Source organism: Mastigoproctus giganteus, chromosome 10 (assembly GCF_048544385.1).
Source record: "Mastigoproctus giganteus isolate SK-2022 chromosome 10, ASM4854438v1, whole genome shotgun sequence".
Lineage (NCBI taxonomy): Eukaryota > Metazoa > Arthropoda > Arachnida > Uropygi > Thelyphonidae > Mastigoproctus > Mastigoproctus giganteus.
The window spans coordinates 172,968,357-172,991,650 of record NC_143584.1 but is presented as its reverse complement, the minus strand read 5'-3'; the positions used below and the strand labels follow the sequence as shown (position 1 = coordinate 172,991,650).

Sequence of the window (23,294 nt, the reverse complement as noted above, 5' to 3'; positions counted from 1 at the left end):
CTCAGACACAGACTGCATCCTTTAATATCCAAAAAGTGATACAGTAGCAACTTATAAAACTTAAAAAGGAAATGAACAGGTGTTAGTTTTCATAATGTGATGTTATGAACAGCACATCCAAACATTTCAAAAGGTATGACTACATGGGAAAAAAAATCTTTTTTGAACTCATTTTATATCTGAGGTTATTTGTTTAAAGTAAACTATTTTAAGTTCTGTGATGAGTTGGCTTCCTTGATGGGTCTCTTTTCATAGCTTTCAGAATTATCAAACATAACACTGATTGGACTATTGTGAAATTGATAGTGCTTGCTTAATTAATACATTGGTTGTAATGCAATAAATTATTACAATGGTAGACTCAAACATACATTTTTTTTTGTTCAACGAGTCTACTGTTATAATAAGATGCATGTTCATTTAAGGGTATACATATTAAAATTTGTGTTAAAAAGAAGATAAAGGGCATTGTTATTCTTTCGAAAGATTTTTCTTCTATGTGTTGTGCATCTGTGTGTTCATTGTGATGCAAGTACAGTCTCTTAATCAGATTGTGAACAAACAAACTATTATATTATCTCTATATCATTACTGTAATCCAGTATGTACTACTTTTTGGAGAATATCAAATTCCCAATAAACATTTTCTTAGTGAAATTTATTATGATTAGTTATTTCTTAAATTTATTCACATATCTTTATTTCAGTCTATTTGGAGGACAAATGCTCAGGAAGCCAGTCGGATCCTGTTGTATATAACCTCTCTTCAGAGGGATTGATGTCATCAGGAATAATACAGCCTCGACGAAGTAACTGGTACAGTAGTAGAAGCAACTGTACTGCCATTTTGCGTCCTCCACCAGGTTATGGAGTTGTGGTAGCCATAAAAGAAATTGACTTCAATTGTTTTCGACCTTATTGCCCCGATAGATTGACAGTAAATGCCTTTATTTGCATTCCTTTGTGAAGTAGCATATTTAGAATTTTGTATAAAAATCTAATAAAATTTATAAAACAGCTTTAATATTTAAGAGAACTGAGAGACATATTAAACAATTAATGTGTAATCAAATATAAACACTAATTAAATAAATTAATGAAAAACAATAAAAACAGGCTAAAGATTCTTCACCTTTCCTTCTTTTCAAATTTGTGAGACAGGATGAAGTCTTTGGACTTTGGGAGAACCTATTCTTTCAGTCTGGAAACTAGACTTTGGCAAATCCTCTTCATCCTATTCCAAAGATAATGCTTCTATGATTTGTTAGCGATTGCAGTTTTCTGTTGGGGAATGTTACTTTCTTCTGTGCAAATTCTTCTTGTCTCAGAACTGATTGTCCAGTTTGTGTAGTAGTTCACATTTTGTAGATTGGCACCTGATTGGTTGTTTTTGGAGCAGTAACCCTAAGGTGGTTATTTATGGGTTACTATCCCCATATACCAAGTGGGTGGGGAGACATTTTGCAGTTTATCATATTTGGGGCATTTCCATAGCCAGGTGGGCAGGAGCAGCAGTGCATAGCACACACTTCTTGATTAGACCGGGGTTCGAGCCTGTGACCACCAAATATGGAGGATGCGGAAAGGTCAGGGAATGACCACCGCATATCCCCCGGAGCAATATAACTTTAGTTGTTAATGCTCCTAAAAACCAAATAACAACAACATATCATGTTTGGAGCAGATGATCAAATCATTTTTACCTTAATTAAAACTTTGTCTAAAGTTGTGGTGGGAATATTTGTTGAAACACCCTTGTTTTCCATTGCTGGCTGTTGATTTAAAGTGTTTAATAAGAAACAGCTTCCTTGAATGCTTTTGCCTAGAATGAATGAAATAGAATGATAAAAAAAAAAAAAAACTACTTTTTAAAATAATTTAAATTTACATACTATTTAAATAGGCTACAGCTGTTGTACAATTGACTGTTGTCCACAAAATGAATTTATTTACAGTAGTATAACCCAGTGGAATGAAATCTTTGGCTAAGAATGCAAAGAAAAGTAGCAAATAATTCCCTCCTTGCAATAACACTAAAAAGAAAGGGATGAACTACATTAGTTCACTAAATATGGCTTGTATAATTATTGAGGAACCTGTTTAGGTTGCTGAAAAACTTAAAAAACAGTGTGTATCTACATTCATATGAAGAGGTTTTTAAGGATCATATCAAATTCTAACTGGGAGGTAAATGATTTTGTGATAACTGAGACGAAAGTGGAAGAGGAATTATTGAAGCTAAAAGTAAATAAGGCACTCGCAACTGGTGGAATATATCCAAATATATTACAAGAAGCAGCAAAAGAGGGAAGCAAACCTTTAGCCATAATTATGAGAGTATCCTTGGATTCACGGGGGTATTTGATATGTGCAATTGTCTCTCCCATTCACGAGGGGAGGCCAAGCGGTGAAGTGATTAATTACAGACCTGTAATTAATCACTTCTGTTCTAGAAATAATAATAGAGCCAGATGTTATATAAGTAATGCAGGATCATCTTGACAGCAATGCAGTTATATTATGGTCATATCACAGATTTGTTAAGGGGAGATCTTGTTTGACCAGTCAGATCAACTATTATGACATAGTGCAAGTTACTGCTGTGGAAACAAAGATAGTTGAGTGGAAAAGATAAAAAGTGGTTATCAATGGGCACTGCTCTTCTTGGACTAATGTTATTACTGCAGTCCCTCGGAGTTCAGTGTTGAGTCCCTTACTGTTTTTGATATTTTTTTAATTGTATTGAAGGCATATGAAGTTTAATGTCTAATTTTGATGATGATACTAAGGTTTTCCGGATGGTTTATATCAGGAATCAAAGTATGCTATTGCATGAATGTTTAGAGACACTAGGCAAATGAGCTGAGGTGGCAATTGAAGTTTACTATTGATAAGTGCAAGGTACTACATATTAGAAGCAGTAATCCCATAGTAGCATACCAGTTGAATGGTATCACACTCAGAGTGGTGAACAAAAATGACTGGGATAATTGTATAGTTCTAGATAAAGTTTTCCAAGCAATGCAGACATGCTGTTAGGATAGGTCATGGAGTTTTATTAATAATATTGTGGAACTTGACTAGTGGGGAAAAGGAAGTGATTATCCAATTGTATAAAACAATGGTTAAGCGCATTTTGAATGTAGGTAACCCTCATATAACACGGTAGTTTGGTTCCTACAAAATCTCGTGTAATGCGAAACCGTCTTATACGGGACTAAGAACCAGTAGAAAAGCTAACAAAAATACACCTTTTTTTTATAACTATCGGAAACTTAATTTTTATAGTAGTAATAACTTAATATTTTAACTATTATTTTTATAATAGTAGTAACTTAATTAGTAATAACTGAACAAACATCTTACCTTACAAACTGGGATACTTATATGTCAGATAATGTACATTCATTTAATTAAAGAACATGACACACACAAGTTGCAACAAACATGGTACGCACAAGTGAGATACGGAGTAATGAGTTTCTGAGCATTTATTTATGCTTTCTTTTTATATGATTGAATATTTTATGGAAGGGGAAACCCATTTCACCATAATAATATGAAAACCCACAGAATTCCAGCTATTGGTACTATAGCAAATGCAAGAAGATAGTTTTCTACCCATTTATAATTGATTAACTAACAGAAAAGACCAATAAACCGGAAACTGCAAATTGTTTTTATTGTTTTATGGTAGTAACCTCCAGAAATGTGCTTTAGAAAAATACCATGAAGGTGATAACAGTAGGGATTCACAAAAATGAATGGCGTTGAAAATTACATCTAACATAATAGCAGGGTTTTCCCAGCACAAAAGCTCAAAAATACCGTGTTATGCGAGATTTACCCCAATTCTCAAACCGTGTTAGAGCAAAACCTTGTTATTTAAGTACCGTGTTGTGCGAGGATTGCCTCAATTTATCAATCGTGTTAGAGGTTTTTTTTTTTTTTTTTTTTTTTTTATGAGAACCCCAAACACGAGAGGTTTTAGAACCTATAGTACTTAGTACCGTGCTTGGGTTGGAGGTTGAGAAGACGAAAGAAGATATTTGTTGATATTGGACTTGAACTTCTGTAGATTGTAATTTTCAGGAAATACGTATGAAGGAAGGTTGTTCCAGAAAACGGCAGTTGAATGAATAAATGAGGAAGATGAAAAGTTGGTTCTGTGGGTTTGAAGTTGGACAGTAAATGGATGTTGGCTGGTGGCAGCACGTGTTCGGACTGTTTTGAAAGAGAGAGCGGGAATTATAGATGCCAATTCAGAAGAACAGTGCCCATGGAAGTATCTGTAGAAGAGGCATGCAGCAGAAACAGTGCGTCTATGAGAAAGCGAGTGGAGAGACTCTGTTAGAGATGAATCATTAATTAACCTAACTGCCCTCTTCTGAATGGAATCAAGAAGCCTGAGAGAGGTTTTGGGGGACCACCCCAGATGGGGGAACAATATTCCACGGCAGGGCGGATTTGCGATTTATACAGAGTGAGCAGCTGTTTGGAAGAAAAGTAGAGTGTTAGAGTGAAACCATGTTGTAGAAGTACCTTGTTATATGGGGGGTTGCCTGTACTGTGTATAGGTCTGGAAATCTCATTTTATGAAGGATGTAGAACTGTTGGAATGGGGCAGAGAAGTGCAACAAGATTTGTCAGGAGCATTAAAGGGTATTCTTACCAAGAAAGACTAGATTTATAAATTACAGCATCTGGAAACTTAGCACCTACAAGAGGTCCTGATTGAAGTGTTTTAATTAAATGCTATATGATACCCCATACTTCTTGACATTGCATGTTGCACATATATAAGGAAGGATTAGACTAATTGTTAGAATGGATGGTTAAATGTAGTGGATAGTTTTCTTTTTTTGTTTAAATTTGGCTGAGCTTGCTCCCTTGCATCGTATGCCACTACTAATATTAATTTTTAATTATTTAGTTTACACCCTAAATTTTTCTTTTTGTTCCCAACTTTTATAACTTATTTTTGTACAACTAATTTTTCATTCCAAATTTTCTACGACCTTTAGGTCTTGTGCGCTACTATTTAATAGTACAGTATGGTAATTAGCTAATATTTATATTTACATCTCCTGTACTAAATTTTTTCAGTAACTTATTCTTTTTCATTAAATGATCTATAAAAATTATAAGTGGCAATAATGTACAGCCCTGCCTTGCTCAAGACTAACCTTAAAAGTCTTTTTCATGCATCCTTTAATCCTCACTGTAGATTTACCATTTTTAAATGAACTTGTTTTACCCTTAAAGATTATCTTTGATACTATATTTTTTTTCTAGCAGATTCCTAAGTACTTTTTATATACCTTATATTAAGTCACTGCCTCTGTCATCAAATCTGCCAATTGCTTTTACACTCACTTCTAATAGAGATAAAGGCTGAAACTTTGTACATATTCCTAATTTGCATGACAATGCATTCTATCAAAATTTGAGCTAAATCTATCAAGCTGTGCACCATGCAGCCATTGCATGTCATATATCGCCTACCTGGATTTATACCTGACCCGGACTTCGGACCTTTTCCCCACTTCTTATCTTGTTAGAAAGGTTTAATTTTGTAAACAGTCTCTTTTGACTTAATGTTTCCAGTTAAATTTGAGCTAATCCATCGCGTAGTACACTGTGCAGCTATTACATGCAATGGCTGCACAGTGCAAGATTTTATCACCTATCCTTGCACTGGGTAAAGATTTTTTTTGTTAGTGAAACTCTTTTCACATAAATTTTCAATCATACTTTTTTTATAGAAAATGTATGAAAATTTCTATTCATAAAAAATAATAAAAATAATATAAAACAAATTATTTTTAAAAAAATAAGAAAAAAAAATAATATAAAACAAGTTTTTCAAAAATATACCTTTATTCCGATAAAATATAAGGCATTTACATTTTATCAGAATTAAGGTATATATTTGAAAAACTTGTTTTGTATATTATTTTTTATCTCACTTGCATTTTCTTGATGAACTACAAATCCTAAATACAAGTTTTTGTTATTTTCCTGACTCTTTAAATTTCTTGGTAATTGCCACAGTTAGCTTTATTTTCCTATATATATTGGGAAAGTATTCTGTAAATTGTCCTTTGGAAAATAATCTCTGCTTACTTCATATTTCTAAAATATTCTTCTCTTAAAAGTAATTATGTTTAATAAAAGACACTTTACCATGTTAAATATTTAGTTTTATGAATGTGGGAGTAGAAATTAATAGTTTTACCCAGAATCCTGATAACTAAATAAACTTGGATATAGATACATTTTGGATTTCTATATTCATCTATATTCAGGGGAAGTAATAATGATTAATAAGAAATAATAAGCATAACTTAGTGCTGTTCGTCCTGTGATTTTAGCACCTTTTTCGAGGGCCAGCTGCCAAAATCAAAGGAGGAAATGGCAATAAGTGGGTATAGCCTCTGTTTCTGACATGAAATACAGCCCCATGTGGTATACTAGGAAGTAGGTAAGGTTTGTTTAAATCAGTTAAAATAATTTGTATAAGTAAATGGTTTAGGTCAGTTGAAGTAACCAGGTTTAGGTATATATATATATATATATTTAGTACACTATATATATATATATATATATATATATATTATAATATTAAGGATAATATAAAGAACCATTGGAAATAAAATTCCAATGGTTCTTTATATTATCCTTAATATTATAGACATTATGGGTGTATTGCATGATTGCTTGCAACTGCATTGACTCATAAATATTATTTACATATTAGTTACAGTTATTGTTGTTTTAACTTTCTTTCTTTATTTTTTATCAATAATTATAAATATATATATATATATATATATATATATAAGTAAATGGTTTAGGTCAGTTAAAATAATTTGTTTATATAAATTGTTTAGGTCAGTTAAAGTAACCAGGTTTAGGTAGTACACTATATATATATAGTGTACAAAACGATTTTTTTTTCTATGCTTTTTAAAGAATTAAATAACAAAGACAAATAACTTACTGTGGCTGTCTTTTTGATTAAAGTAAGGAAGCAAATAAGAACTTGTCTGTGAAAAGTTCTTATTTGTTGCTAGAAATAAACCTCATTTCATGAAATTCACTAATAATTGCTTTATATCTCACCTTTTGGTAAGCATTATCTTTCTGTTGAAACACAAGATCATATTTTCCCCAGTATGAAATTTGGATGTTGCATGAAATTGTTAAGATTAAATTTATTTGTCTTATTGCAGATTTTAATTGGTAATACCTCTAAAATACACTCTCATTATGAGCATTCTTTTACTGGGGCCACATCATACTCTAATTTTGGAGACATCACACTTCTATATGATAAAAGGACACGAAGCTACTATTCGATTGGATTTCAGATAATTTATACAGTGTATTCGATAGGTAAGTGCTATTTCTGATTCTAGAAAATGTGAATGATTAAACAACTATTGTGAATTTCCAAAATAGTCTTAAGAACCAATTATACTTCCTATGTATCGCTGATGTGTGACCAGTGAAAATACTTATTTTGGAATAATTTATTCAAAATTGCACTTATGTAATGTGTACTGTATCTGGTTCCTGTTAATCTTAATTTTATTATAATATTTGTAGACTATCTTAACAGATTTAAAGTGCAAAATGAATGTTATTGCAGTAGAATCCCAGCCATATAAAACAACTGGGACACCGAGGATATTTCAGATAGTTGACTTTATTTTTTATTTTTTTTTTATTTATTTTTTTTTTTTTGGAAAATCAGTTTTAAATCCGTTCTGTCTACAGTATAAAAGGATATCAGGAATAAAAACAGTGAGAGAAAATTCAAAAATATACATTTATGATTTATAAATTACATGCTTATAGAGTTTTAAAATAACTGTCAATTTTTTTTTCTGTTTGAGAGACATTGGTCAATTTAATTGGTTCACATTGAATTCTTGCAATTTGCTCATCTAGTATCAGTCAGGATATTAAATGCTTCGGTGACTGTTGGTTCTTGTGGTTTATAAGGTTCCTCTAAGAGGAACATAATAATGTTCCTCTTCATTTTAAATTTCTGTTTGATTCATATTAATATAATTAATGGTGAAACTATTTCTTCATCTGCCAGAAATGAAAATAGATCACAATAAAAACAATGAGAGCCTGCAATCACAGAGTTCATGCTTCTTCTCTAGTTTTAATATACATTGCTGTTAAAATGTTCAAAGAATTTATTGGAGTTTGATGAACTGTATAGATCAAAAAAAATAAATATTTGGAAATTTGATGTAAAAATAAATATTACGAAGTTTGACTTTCTTCACAAAAATAGGTGTGTGTGAAAAAAAGCAAAGTAGGGGAATATTATGTGATGCATGCACATGCACATAATTTTTTGTGATGCATAAAAATTTTTCTGAAAAAGTCTACAAATTTTTATTTCAAGAGATTTGTGTAAGGAAATATTATTTGCCATTTTTTTTGTACAATGAAGTTTTTATTTATTTTTTGCATCAATGATTAGTGTTATACTGAAGTGACATGATTGAAATTTACCGTTTGCTTCATTCAGATTTGTGGATGGGATCTATCCAGTTATATTAAAGGAGGCAACAAAGGATGTAAGCAAACCCTTAGCCATAATTATGAGAGCTTCTTTGGACTCAGGGGAGGTCCACATGGACTGAAGGGGTGCAAATGTATCACCAGTTCACAAAGGGGTTTCAAAAGGTGACAAGTAACTATAGACCTGTTAGTTTAACTTGTTCTGGGGAAAATAATGGAATTGCTGGTTAAAGAAGCATTGCAGGATCATCTAGACAAGACTGCAGTAATAGTTAAGACACAGCATGCGTTTGTTAAAGGGAGGTCTTGTCTGACCAATTTTATTGGATACTATGATGTGGTCACAAAGGAACTGAATGCCAAAAATAATCTTGATATCATATACTTGGATTTCAGGAAAGCTTTTGATACTGTTGCACATGAAAGACTGCTGTACAAATTGGAGAGATATGGCATTAAGGGTAAGTTGCTACAATGGATAAAGGGATGGTTGAGTGGGAGACAACAGAGAATGGTAAAAAATGGGCACTGCTCTTCGTGGACAAATGTTATTAGTGGAGTTCTCCAGAGTTCTGTGTTGGGCCTGTTGCTGTTTTTTATATTTATCAATGATATTGATGAAGGTATATCAGGATTAATGTCCAAGTTTGCAGATGATACAAAGGTTGGTAGGGTAGTTAATGACAGTAAAGACAGTATGCTACTCCAACTGGATCTAGATAAGTTGGGCAAATAGGCTGAGAAGTGGCAACTGAAGTTTAACATTGACATATGCAAAGTACTGTATATGGGTAGCAATAACCGAAGAGAAACATACCAACTGTGTGGTACTACACTCAGGGAAGTGGAAAGTGAAAAAGACCTGGGAGTAATTGTGCAGTCAAATATGAAGTTCGCTAAGCAGTGCAGACGGGCTGCCTGCACTGCTCAGCGAAGCCATAGAGTCTTGTCAATGATATATAGGAATTTTGCTAGCAGGGACAGGGAGGTGATTATCCCATTGTACAAGGCAATGGTCAGGCCACACCTAGAGTACTGTGTACTGGTCTGGAGGCCTCATTTCAGAAAGGATGTAGAGTTGCTAGAACAAGTACAAAGAAGAGCAACAAGATTGGTGAGGGGAACAAAGGGGTGCTCTTACCAAGAAAAGCTTAAGTTCTGCAAATTGCAGTGCCTGGAGAGTAGGCACCTGCGAGGTGATCTGATTGAGTTGTATAAGGCCTTGAATGGGTTGAGCAAACTGAATGCTGATGGGATTCTTCCTCTTGCTCAGATTAAGAGCCTGAGGTGGCATAGATTCAAATTGAGGAAAGACAATTGTAGAATAGATGTGTGGAAATTTGCCTTTAGCCAGCAGGTAGTTGATTGTAGAACAGACTTCCATCTTTTGTTGTGGAAGTTGATAGAGCCTAAATAAATTTACGGCTGAGCTGGACAGGATTTGGAATGAATGGAGAGGTGAAATGGGAGTTTTTTTTTTTTTTTTGTTGATGCTGCATAAGCTTGCTTTCTTGCATCATATGCCTCTATGAATGCTAATGATAATTTGCTTCATTGCTCATTCAACATGAATGGTGTTTTACTGGGGCAACAGTATACTCTAATTTTTGAGACATCAAACTTATCATTGTACTTTATATGAGTGGATTCATGAATTTTACTATATTCATATGATTGTTTTCTTTCTTATACATAAGTATTAAATATATTATATTATATATAAGTATTAAATTGTTATAGGTTTTCCTATAACAGTTTGATTTTTATAATATTATAGATATCATTTTTTAAAGTTAATTTTCATTGATATTTAGCTAATTTTATAATGGTAATTACGAGATCTGCCTTAAACATGTCACAGGGTATTGTGACTCACACGGAAATAGCCGCTGGCGATTTACATGCGAGTCATGATTTAATCCGTTGCAGAACCTGTGGAATGTTTTTCAAGGTCGACCTGGTGACTAATCATAGGTCACCTGGGGATTCTTTTCTTTGTGATCAATGTAAGGAGTGCACTGATGGAAAATTTGAGTCACTGAAAAAACAGGTGCTTGCCCTCGAGAATAATGCATCTGGGAGCTCATCAGGGACTCAAGACTCCAGCAATCGACCAAGTGATGCACTCCTGATTCGGGCCTCAAAACAGAAAAACCAAGTGCAAACTACTCTGGTTCAAAAGGACTTTGTTTTATTAGGAGATTCTATTGCCAGGGAAACGGAATATTTTTTTTTAAGGATAGGTGGAGTAGAACCAGGGTATATCTGCCGTGAGCAACTATTAACGATGTCACCAACAGATTGTCAGATTTTAGGAGGAGTAAAGAGAATATTATTATTCATGTCGGGACTAATGACATTAAATGTACACAATCTGACAATTTGTTGGAAAAATACAGGACCATGCTGAGGAAATGCCGCGAGCTAGGCCACAATGTCTATGTGTCTGCAATTCTGCCGAGACACGATAGGAGGGATTATATGTTAAAAGCCTTGTGGATTAACTCAAGGCTTTTGAGGGAAAATTTCTATCAGCTTGGCCCACACTTGTAGGTAGAAGGAATTTGTTTTGTAGAGATGGGATACACTTAAACAAAGGTGGTGCAAAAGTTTTTGCCAGTATTATTGAGGATACCTTAAAGGATCAGGGAAACTGCTAGTTAGGGGGGGATGTGGGTAATACTGACACACGTTTATCTGATAATATTGGTCAAAGTAACTCTTGCACATACCTCAAGAGCTCTTATCTGTTTCCCCAACTGGACATATTATCTAGATGTTCTGGGGACAGAAACGTTTTAAGTGAGCGGGTAGCTAATGCCAGGGAAGAGAGCCTAAAAAACTTCAAGAGTTGTGTTAGGGTTGTTAAATATACAAAACAGTAAGTCTTAATTGTTTATATAGTAATGTTAGAAGTGTCGTCAATAAAATGAGCGAATTCGAACTGCTGGTTAAAACAAGTAACGTGGACATAATAGGGCTTACGGAAATGTGGTGCCACCCGGAAATAGGGGATGATGAGTTTCAGTATGGCTTGTATAATGTATTTAGGAAGGATAGGGTAGATAGAAGGGGTGGTGGGATAATGCTTCTTATCAGAAGCAGCCTGTGTGCAATGATATCCTTCCCAGATTCAGACGTTTCACGTGCTAGTATAGAATCTGTATGGTGTGAGATAGTTGGAAACAAAGGTATAATGCAAGTAGGAGTAATCTATAGACCAGGTGGTTGTGAAGATTATGATGAAAGCCTCTACATCCAAATGGAATGGGCAAGTAAGCGTCAATGTCTTTTAATGGGCGATTTCAATTTGCCTCTAATTGATTGGAGAAAATGGGAAGGAAACTCGACATGGGGAACAAAATTTTTAAATCAACTAGATGACATGTTATTTGTATCAACATGTCAGGGAAAGTACTAGAGAAAAGAATATCCAAGACCTCATCATCACCCATGAATCAGATGACATCACAGGGCTAACAGTAGAGGAACCAGTAGCAGGAAGTGATCACGGAGTTCTACAGTGGATGATGAAGAGAGAGATACCAGTAGTAAAAGGCAAAGGAATGGGTTATAATTTCAGAAAAGGAAATTACGATGCCTTAAGGTGCTACGTGGCCTCTATTAACTGGGTAGATATCGCACAGAGAACGAATACAATTGAACTGTGGTATGCTTTTAAAACATTAATCACAGATGCCTTGAATGTGTATTTATCCAAAAAATACTCCATGAGGAGGGATCTAAGTTGGTGAATAGTGAAGTTGCCACCTTACTTGAGCAGAAAAAGGTGGCATGGAAAAGTTACAGAGCAATAAAAAGTACTGAAGCCTATAACAGCTACAAATGATCTGTAATAGAGCCACAGAAAAGGTTCGACAGGCAAAGGCAGTTTGTGAGAAATCGCTAGCAAACAGAGCAAAGAGGGGAGGGGGGGTAAGGAATTCTTCACATATATAAATGCTAAGAAGAGCAGGACAAACCAGATTGGACCTTTACGTAAGGGAAATGGGATAGTATTAAATACACCAGCTGCTGTTGCAGATGAATTCAACAGTTATTTTGCATCGATATTTACAGAAGAAAAACCTTTTGTGACAATGGGAAATTGTGGGAGCAAAGTTGAAAAATATGTAATTAATGATATTTAAATTTCACAAGATTATTCAATTAAAAAAACTTTTGAGTCTACAGGCCAGTAAGCCTCCTGGAGTTGATGGAATATACCCTATAATTTTAAAGGAGGTGCCAAGTGAGTGCATTGAACCATTGAGGCTAATTATACGAGCATCACTAGACTCTGGGGAGATTCTGTTGGATTGGAAAAGTGCCAATGTATCTCCCATACATAAGGGTGGTTCTAAGAGTGAAGTGGGAAATTATCAACCTGTCAGTCTGACTTCAGTGGTAGGGAAAATCATGGAGGCAATATTCAAGGGGAGAATTCAGGATCATTTGGATAGAATTGAAATTCTCAAGAATACTCAGCATGGTTTTGTAAAGGGAAAATCATTTTTAACAAATCTGGTTCGCTATTTTGAAAGGGTCACTCATGAGCTGGATTTAGGGAATAATTTCGACATTGTTTATTTAGATTTCAGCAAAGCTTTTGACTCAGTCCCACATGAGAGGTTGCTTTATAAGCTGGAACAGGTTGGAATCACTGGAAAAATCCTTAGATGGATAGCAGGATGGCTTCAGGGCAGGAGGCAGAGGGTTGTGATAAATGGCTATTCCTCAGATTGGGTTGATGTAAGAAGTGGGGTTCCCCAAGGATCAGTATTAGGACCACTGTTGTTTTTAATTTTCATGAACAACATTGATGAAGGGATAGAGGATGGGGATGTCTGAATTTGCAGATGATGTTAAAATTGGTAGAGTAGTTAATGATCACTGTCAAGCTGAGCTTCTTCAGAGAGACCTAGATAGACTTCAGGAATGGTCAGAAAAAAAGGCAGCTATGCTTTAATCCAACAAAGTGTAAAGTATTACACCTGGGAAACAGTAATCCCAAAATAACTTATTCACTTGGTGCAGTTCAACTAAACCCAGTACTGGAGGAAAAGGACTTGAGTGTTACGATACGGTCAGACATGAAATTCTCTGAGCATTGTAAACAGGTTGCAAGGAAGGCCCATGGTGTCCTATCGATGATTTATCAAACTTTTGCAAGTAGAGATAGGGACGTGATAATCCCATTATATAAGGGTTTTTGTTAGACCACACTTGGCATACTGTGTTCAAGTATGGAGACTGCACCTAAAGAAAGACATCGAGCTTCTTGAAAGGGTGCAAAGATGGTAACTCGCCTGGTGAGATTGGCAAAAGGGTGTCCTTATGAAGAAAGACTTCGAATATGTGGGTTGCAGAGTTTGGAAACTAGACACTTTAGAGGAGATTTGATTGAGGTGTTTAAGGCTCTGAGAGGCATCAGTAAAATTTTCAAGATTATAAATGATGCTAGAACTAGGGGACATAAATTCAAGTTACTGGGAGAGATGTTTAGATTGGACTGCAGGAAGTTTTATTTTAGCCAGCGAGTTATAAATTACTGGAATAAGTTGCCGAAATGGGTGGTAGAGGCTGACAGTTTGGGGAAATTCAAAGGTCATCTGGATAGTACCTTCGGGTGAGGCAAACGCATAGGATGATAGGTTTAATTTCCTTTTCTTTTATTAATTATTAGTTGTTTTTTTTATCATTGTTTTATTTATTTATTTTTTTTTTTCTTTTTTGGCTGGTGCAGCATAAGCCATAGGCTTTCTTGCACCATGCAGCCATTACTAATACTAATATCAATTCAGATTCTTTGAGTGAAATTGGGAGGAGGGGGTGGAAGGAATGAAAATATTTTGGATAATTAGCATTCAGATAAATGGAATTCTATCATTATTATTTGCTCTTAATTTTGTTATTGTTTGTTATTTGAAGTTTTCTCTATTTTTACAGGTTACTGTGTTCCTTATGAAAAGTTTGAATGTTGGAATTCTAAGTGTATTTCAAGAAATCTCGTATGTAATGACCGTAATAACTGTGGTGATAATTCTGATGAGTCTTTCTCCCGGAATGGTGGATGTCGTAAGTAATTTCAAATATGATTTTCACAATATTGCATGTAGTTTTGAAATGCAAGAAACTGGTATTCAGATATGTATTACAGCAGGGGTCAGCAACTTGTGGCTCTTTAACTTTTAGTACACATGAAGCATAATTTGAAATGGAGTAAGAGGACTTAAAAATCAAGGACATGTAAAGTGCAAGACTAAAATGCCTAAAAACTGAAATTGCAGATTTGGAGAGGCAAAAGGCTGCCCTTGCAATTCTACACAAATGGATGGCGATAGATGAATTGAAAAAGCAAGACCAAATTGTGTTTGATGTGTGGAGTAGCTTACCGGACACACATAAATTTGAAAATATTTGCATTTGGACTTCTCTCAGTTTTTGATTCAACAAATTTCTGCAGGAAATATTTTCAGACATGAACTAAATTAAAAATAAATCAAGAAACTGTCTGAACAATGAGCATCTCTCAGCATGTTTAAATATTAAAATTACAGCATAATTCCCTGACATTGAGAGACTCGCTCAAGAAGTTCAGCAGCAAAAGTCACATTAATTAGAAATATTATTAATAAGTAATATTTCAAAATATATGATTTTTTTAATAAAACACCTTCCCACTCTATTCCATTTCTTAAAAAACTTCGCCCCTCCCCCCAGCTTGAGCTCAAGTGCAGCTCTTTGGATTCTTTTTTTTTTTTTTTAATTAGATCAAAAGTGGCTCTTCACTTAAGAAGGTTGCCAACCCCTGTATTACAGGTTGATGCATATCTCTCATGATAAACTCAGAAATTGAAATACCTCTTGTTATTATTTCAAGATTATTTGTATAATTTAAAATTAAGGGCAAGGAATGAACCATGGTCTATTTACATCATACACATGAAACCGGTAGTGGGAGAGGGCAACATGTTTGTTTGTGTGTAATTTAATCCTTGTTAATATCAGTCTATATATCTCTTCATTGAGCTCCATAAATATAGTTCTGAATAAGACCTGTTATTATAGTTCAGTAATAGTAGTATTTGTTTATTTATAAATGCATTAATATCATTTATATTTAATAGATTATGCATGCATGCTTACACACAAGTACTACTAAAAGTTATGAGACAGTTATAGTTATCAATATATACAGTTATAGTTATCAATAAAGTATTTATTATAAAAATATGAAATTAAAATGTGCTGCTCCACTTTTGGCCATAATGACTGCTTCCATACATTGCGGAAGACTATTGATTAATTTCACATTGAAAGTTGGTGAGACTGTGTTCCCCTCCTCTTTTAATGTATTCATGAGCTCCACTAATGAAGAGTGACTGCATTGGCCATGCTTTAATTCTGCATTCCATTTCATATCAAGGGTGAGTTGGGGTCAGAGCTTTGTATCTGGTCACTGAATTGTTATTCTCTTAAAACCATGTTTACATTCTTTGCTTTTCGACATGGAATTTTTTTTTGGAAGCTGTAATAATGGTTGTTGTCATACCATAAAATTACTACAATGTAAAGCACACCAAATTTTTGGAATATCAATGTAGACTCATCGACCGGTGCAATACCACCACTTTGCTTATTGGAGGCTTGAAGTGGTAGAACCCATGTTTAGTCTCTAGAGCAAAGTTTCCGGCATCCCCTCCCCCCATACTTCTCCTTCAACCCATGCACGGTACTAAGTACTATAGGTTTTGATACCTTTCGTGTTTGGGGTTTTCATTAAAAAAAAAAAAAAAAATATAGCATTCATAATTTTATGTATTGTGACCAATGACCCAGTGCCGACTGGGCTAGCCTGGTGGGTAAAGTGCCTGCATGGCAACCTAAAGGTCATGTGTTCGAATCCCGCCTCGGGCTTGGATCAGAGTAAAATGCAAAAACTTTGGGAGGTGCATTATGGCCACAGAAGCCGATGCGCCAACAACTAACAAAAAGAAAGAGTAACCCTGCCCATACCATGAGAAATATTTTCAGACCATGACTTCACCTCCTTCTCCTAAAGTTATAGCTGGGATAGCACATTCAGGTATTTAGTATTATCCAGGTGTCTCTCATACCCAAATGCCTCCATTAGACTAGAAAAGCATGTGATGAGACATCATTCCAGGATCAAGAGATGTGGTCTGCAGAGCTTAGCAACTAGACACTTTAAACATTAATGCCAAGCTGTGTTTTTCAAAGCAAAATTTTTAGATTGGATTATTTTAGATTTCTTGGATTAGTGCACACTCTTTGATAAGATAGAAGTTGCATGCAGGTGTAAACAAAGTAATGTTTTCATTGTTTCCAGGAATCATGGTACCACCCAAGCTGTCCCCATCCAAAAAGTTCAGGCAGGAACCAGGGAATGTGAAAGTGATGCTAATCATTCCACACAACTGGGTTGCATCATTTTGCATCATGCTGTTCTACAAGCATACATGGTAAATCCTCTATACTACAACTTGTTACTTGCCCTCATTGGTAGGTAGCACAGTGCATATAAGTACTGTTCTTCTTGTTTTATTTTTTTATTTTTTGGTAGTTGTTGGCGCATCAGCTTCTGTGGCCATAATGCACCTCCCAAGGTTTTTGCAGTACTTTGATCCAAGCCCGAGGTGGGATTCGAACCCGCGACCTTTGGGTTGCCAGGCAGGCACTTTACCCACCCAGCTAGTCTGGTCGGCTGTTCTTCTTGTGCAGGGTGGAAAAGGCCCAGGTTCAAATCCTGTCAAGTCTTGATCGGATTTGAACCTGGGCCTCTTGCGAGAAAGTTAATTTCTCCCACACAGATGATGACTTTTGTTCAGGCTTTTCTTTAGACTGCCACAGCAACTTTCTCTTCTGAACTTGTTCTGCATACTTCAAAGGATTGACAGCTGCAGAATTATAATACTTTGGAAGAGTTATACCAGTCTTCTCTTGTCATTTTATCTTATTTTTTCATCCATCTTTAATAATCTCCCATCTTGTCAGTCTTGATTACCTCGGAATACTTTTCTCATGCCTTACTGTTGCTGCAGGTTTATCTAGTTAATTGCAACTGATTACAGATCCATGCCCCAGTTTGCCACTTTTGCTATTACCTGTAGAATTATTACCACAGTGTGATTACCCCACTGACAATCATGTATTTTATGAATTTATTGATATTTCCTGCATAATAAAGCATTAATGATGACTGAGGGCCATTCAGCTTTATTTACAGGTAAGTATGTTTCCATTGAATACTAAGTAATGGACTATTCCATTCAAATTTTGCAAGTGGTGCTTGTATATTGGAATGTTCATTTCTTTTTGAAAGTTTGTTGGGAAGTGTGTGTGATCATACTTATTTTGCTTATTCTCACAAAACAAGTTTGATGCACTACCCCTTCACCCAAATATAAAATTAAAAGTTAAATGTGCATGTTACATGAAAAACATGAAGGATGTTGTCCTTAATTCACAGAAAACATTCTGGAAATGCATTATGTTATTTAATTTAACCCTAAGATATATATTCTTTATGCAACAAACAAAAACTGTACTTAATCACAAAAAATAAACATTAACAAGAATAAAGTAGTTTTTGTATTAACATAATGTATATAAATACTGATGGGATTGATTTTTTTTTTTTTTTTTTTTTTTGTGAACAGGAGAAAAGGAGGAGGATATCTTTAGAGGGTCATTGAAAATAGACATACCATCCATACTTGCTATGGCTATTTTTGCAGTTGTATTTTGCTTACTGGTACTAATTACTGTCCGTGTGAAAAAGCATCTCAGTGGCAGGGCAAGAGAAACTACAATAGTCCCAAATACTGGTGTGTGGCCACCTGCTCCACCATCATATGTTGTTGCAACAAGTCAACCGGTGGAAAATCTTGCATTTGATGGTGAATGTAAGAAAGTATGCCCTCCTCCACCATATACATAGTGATTGTAAGTACAAGCTGTAAATTTGATAATTCCAAGGAAAAGGTGATTGAAATGGATACTGGATTTACTGAATAAATTTCAGTAATTATTATGTATTTTGTATATGAAGATAATTGTTGACTATTTGAAAAAGTGACTGAAATCTCTGACGGTAATATGATAAATTCGTTAATAAAATATTTTTAAGTTATTTTGAAAAGTTGAAAGAATAAAGTTATAACACATTTACTGCAGCTGTCCACTAATAATTAACTATTTTTTCCATGGAAGATATTGCTCATAATTAATGAATTATATTTGTTTTCACTCCCCGTAATAAATTATATTTTGTTTTGTTCCTAAAATTTGTATTTTGCTCTCTTCCTTTGTCCTGAATCATTTAAGTTACATAATCTTTCTGTAGCATTATATTTATAAATGTTACTTGGAAATAATTTATTTGAAAGACTATTTATTCTTTATGTAGTACCAGCTTCTATTGCTTTAAATTGTGAATTTCTTTTATTGTCAACTGTGGGTTAGATTTCACAGTATTTATCTTCTCATGGTACACACTTATTTACTTTTTTAAAAATAATTGTTAATTTCTAAATTATTGTGAAAGGCCACTCTTGAAAAAAATTGGGCCAAAGCCAATGGCAGGACATTTATCCAGTTAATTAGGAAAATCAGTTATGTTTATACTCTTTTTAAACTCTAGGATCAATGTTGTATGGCTAGAATATGTTACAAAAGCAGTGCAGTTTTGCTCAAAGAGTCAGGGTATAAGAGAAAGGCTTGTAAGGTAGTACTGTATAAAATGGTATATTTATCAAAATAAATAGTTCATAATATATATTGTGTGATATATATATATATAGTATCAGTCATTATTTTACTTAAATTATGGTTGCTACAAGATCCACTTAAAATATAAAGTCGAGGGACATCAGGACTCAAAGTGGAATGCCTAGCGGCATTTCCATGTGCGTTGCGGCTTTGTTATTTGTATAGCTGGTGGCATGCATTCTAAGGCTGGTCTAGTAGACAGACCTAGTTCATCTGGCAGTTCTTTTCTTTGCAATCAGTGTAAGGAGTGTATCAATCTTAAATTACAACTTAGTGCATTACGAGAAGAATTTGAATCACTGAAGAAAAGAGTACTTTCCCAAGAAACAAATGTAACTGGGAGCTTGTCAGAGACTCAAGTATCTCCTGATCTGCCATGTGATGATGCCTGTTCGGGTCAAAGAGAAGAATAGTCAAGTGCAGACTGCTATGGTCGAAGGTGATCCAGTTTTATTGGGCGGCACTCTATTGTCAGGGAAATTGGTAACATTTTTTGTAATAAAGATAGGTGGTCCAGAACCAGAGTGTGTTTGCCAGGAACAACAATTGATGATGTCACCAACAGATGGTCTGATTTTAAGGGAGTTAAGGAGAGAATTATTATTCATGCGAGGACTAACAATATTAAACATACACAACCTGACCATCTGTTTGATAAATACAGGACTAAGCTGAAAAAATTCTGCGAGTTAGGTCAGATTATGTGTGTGTGTAAAATTTTGCCCAGACATAATAGGAGGGATTATATGCTGAAAATAATAGGAGGGATTATATGCCTTGTGGATTCACTTGAGCTTTGAAGGGAATCTCCAAGTCTCTGGAGGAGGGGGGATTTTTATCAGCATGACTTACATTTGTAGGTAAAAGGAATCTATTTTGTAGAAATGGTATTCAGTTGAACAAAGGCGGTGCAAGCATTTTTGCCAGTATCATTGAGGATACCCAGTGAGTAATGTCAGGAGTGTTGTCAATAAAATGACTGAATTTGAACTCCTGGTTAGGACAACTAATGCTGATATAATAGGGCTAACTAAAACGTGGTGCCACCTAGAAATTGGTAATGATGAGTTCAACTACAATATGTATAAGGTGCCTCCGTAGTCAGGTGGGAAGGAGCAGCAGTGCGTAGCACACGCTTCTTGATTAGACCGGGGTTCGAGTCCGTCACCACCAAATACGGAAGATGCGGAAAGGTTAGGGAATGACCACCGCCTATCCCAGAGCAATATGGCCTTAGTTGCTAATGCTCCTAAAAACCAAACAACAAACAAAGAAACGAACAATATGTATAATGTATTTAAGGAAGATAGAAGTGGTGGATGGGGTTATGCTTCTTATCAAAAGCAGCCTGAACACGAAAAGAGCTTTTAATGAGTGTAAAATTACATCTGCCAGCATAGAATCTGTGTGGTGTGAGTTAGTTGGAAGCAAAGGAACAATGATAGTGGGAGTAATTTTCCGACCAGAAGATTGTGAAGAATATGATGAGAGCCTTGCATGTTGATGGAATGGGCAAGCAAGTATGAATGTCTTATTATGAGTGACTTTAATTTGCCCCAGATCGATTGGAATAAGTGGAAGGAAACTTGCCATGGGGAAAATCTTTTTTAAATAAACTAGATGATTATTCATACCAACATGTTGGAGAAGGTACTAGGGGTGACAATATTCTTGACTTCATCATTACTAATGAATCAGATGACATCATGGGGCTTAAAGTACAGGAACCATTGTTAGGATGTGAATGTGCAATAGTCAGTTGGAAGATGAAGAAAGGTGTTGCAGTAAAGGTAAAAGGCATGGGTTTTAACTTCAGAAGAGGGGCAACTTTGATAGTTTAAGGCATTATATGGCATCTGTGAATTGGGAGGATTGCCAAGGGATGGCAAATACATTTGAATTATGGAATACTTTAAAGCAAAAATCACAGAAGCCATGAATGCATAACATACTTTTAAGAAAATATTGGAGGAGCAGGGTGCCAAAATGGATGACTGCAGAGCTGAATGGTCAAATAGAGCAGAAAAAGATAGCATGGGACAATTACAGAGCAATGAAGAATACTGAAGCCTACAGCAGGTACAAATTGATCTGTAATAGTACCACAAATAAGGTCAGGGAGGGGAATGTCATGTATGAGAAAGCACTGGCTAAGAGAGCAAAGAATGGGGACAAGGAATTTTTCATGTATGTGAATACAACAAAGAAGAAAGCTTATCAGATCGGAGCCTTGTGCACAGGGTATGGGAAAGTCTTAAAATAACCCAGCTGAAGTTGTAGATGAATTGAATAGGTACTTTTCATTGGTCTTTATTGACAAAAGACCCTTTGTGCTGAGAAGAGACGGATTGTTTGTTTGTTATTTGGTTTTTAGGAGCATTAGCAACTAAGGCCATATTGCTCTGGGATATTGAAAAAGTTCAAAGCCTAGAAAATATGGATTGAGATCGTCTACGATTATCTCAGTACAAGAATAGAATCCCAAAGGGTGTTTTCTGCTGCTAATCAAATACTGTATGCACAAAAATTAGATCCATTTTAAACGATCATACTATTGATTGCTTATGTTTCTTAAGAGCTCACTTTATTCGGACAGGTAGTGTGGATGCTTAAACATAACTAAACTTTGCAGTAACAATATGTATTTTTTTTGTATTTAGAATAACTATTTTTAATGATTTTTTTCAGAATATTAATTATTGCAATAAAAGTTTTTATTTAAAAGTTGAATTCAAGGAATTACAGTACAGCAGACTCTTGATTTACCGGGATCGGATTAATCGGGAAGCGGATTAACCAGGACACTTCAAGATTCCAAACTAAAAAAAAAAAAAAAAAAAACCAGAATCATAAAATTCAAGTAATAACTAGAATAGGTATAAATGTTTTGCAAGTCGTAAATAAGTGATAAGTGGCATTATAAGTCGTCATTGGGAGATTAGTGTACCTATTACCTTGCAACCCTGCTGTCTTCACATGCGCCGCTCAAAAAAAAAAAAAAAAAAAAAAAAAAGAAGAGAACAAATGTTTAGTTTGTTTTAGTCACGTTCCGTTGTTTCGTTATTTATGTCAGGGATGTTAATTTTTTTCCTTTTTTTTTTTTGTTTAGAAATCACAAAAATGATGGGTAAATGCAAAAGATTTGCACTTTCAGTTAAACAAAAATTTGAATTTATTCAAAAGTTTGAAAACGGTGCATCCATTAAATCTCTAATGAACCATTATAATGTTGGTGACCAAACCATACGCAACATCGTAAAAAATATAGGAAAGCTAGACTTAAAATCGACATCACAAAATAAAGGGAAGCATTGTATTGGACGCGCGAGTACTGCGTGGTAAGTTTTTTTTTTTTTTTTTATCTATTGCGATATTTTTTTACGTAGGTTGCTGAACATTTTTCGATGTGGTAAGTCCTTGACTTACGCAACTACGGATGTACATAATTTTTTTTTTTAGGATTGTAAAATTTAAAACAAAAAAATAAATAAAATAAGCAATCAATAACGACGATCACTGCACGCACAAATTGCACAAGTTAGATATGGAGTAACAAGCAAAAAAAATAGGAAAGAAGAGAAGGTTATTACAATTTGTTTTTTTTTTTTTTTTATGACTGAAGATTTCAGTGAACGGGCAACACATTTCACTATAATAACGTAAAAACACACAATTCCTGCTATCGGTATTATCGCAAATACAGGCAGTTCTCGCTTTACGAATTCTCGGGTTTACGAGTTTTTTCCCCCAAGAATCAAGTATCAACAAAATACACATGCATGGTATTTAAGTACCATGCATGTGTTCTTTTTTTTGTGTCGAGGGAGAGGATGCTGGAAACTTTGCTGTGGTGTAATCTTTTATTGCCTCATATGACTATGCAGAGACCATTATTATTATTAGTAGTAGTAATAGCAGCCAATGCTAAACAAAACCTGTAACTGACTTCTTTA

At 34.8% G+C, this 23,294-nt stretch overlaps 1 protein-coding gene across 1 annotated transcript in view; it reads left to right on the top strand.

The window, feature by feature from the left end:
• LOC150079502 (uncharacterized) overlaps positions 1-19,348 on the top strand; it is a 28,244-nt gene extending 8,896 nt beyond the window's left edge. Inside the window, exons 2-5 of the mRNA XM_090382808.1 lie at positions 708-937; positions 7,236-7,398; positions 14,497-14,625; positions 18,231-19,348. Coding sequence (XP_090238934.1) covers positions 708-937; positions 7,236-7,398; positions 14,497-14,625; positions 18,231-18,511 — 803 coding nt within the window. The 3' untranslated portion in view covers positions 18,512-19,348. The remainder of the gene's footprint in view (positions 1-707; positions 938-7,235; positions 7,399-14,496; positions 14,626-18,230) is intronic.
• The last annotated feature ends 3,946 nt before the right edge of the window (positions 19,349-23,294 follow it).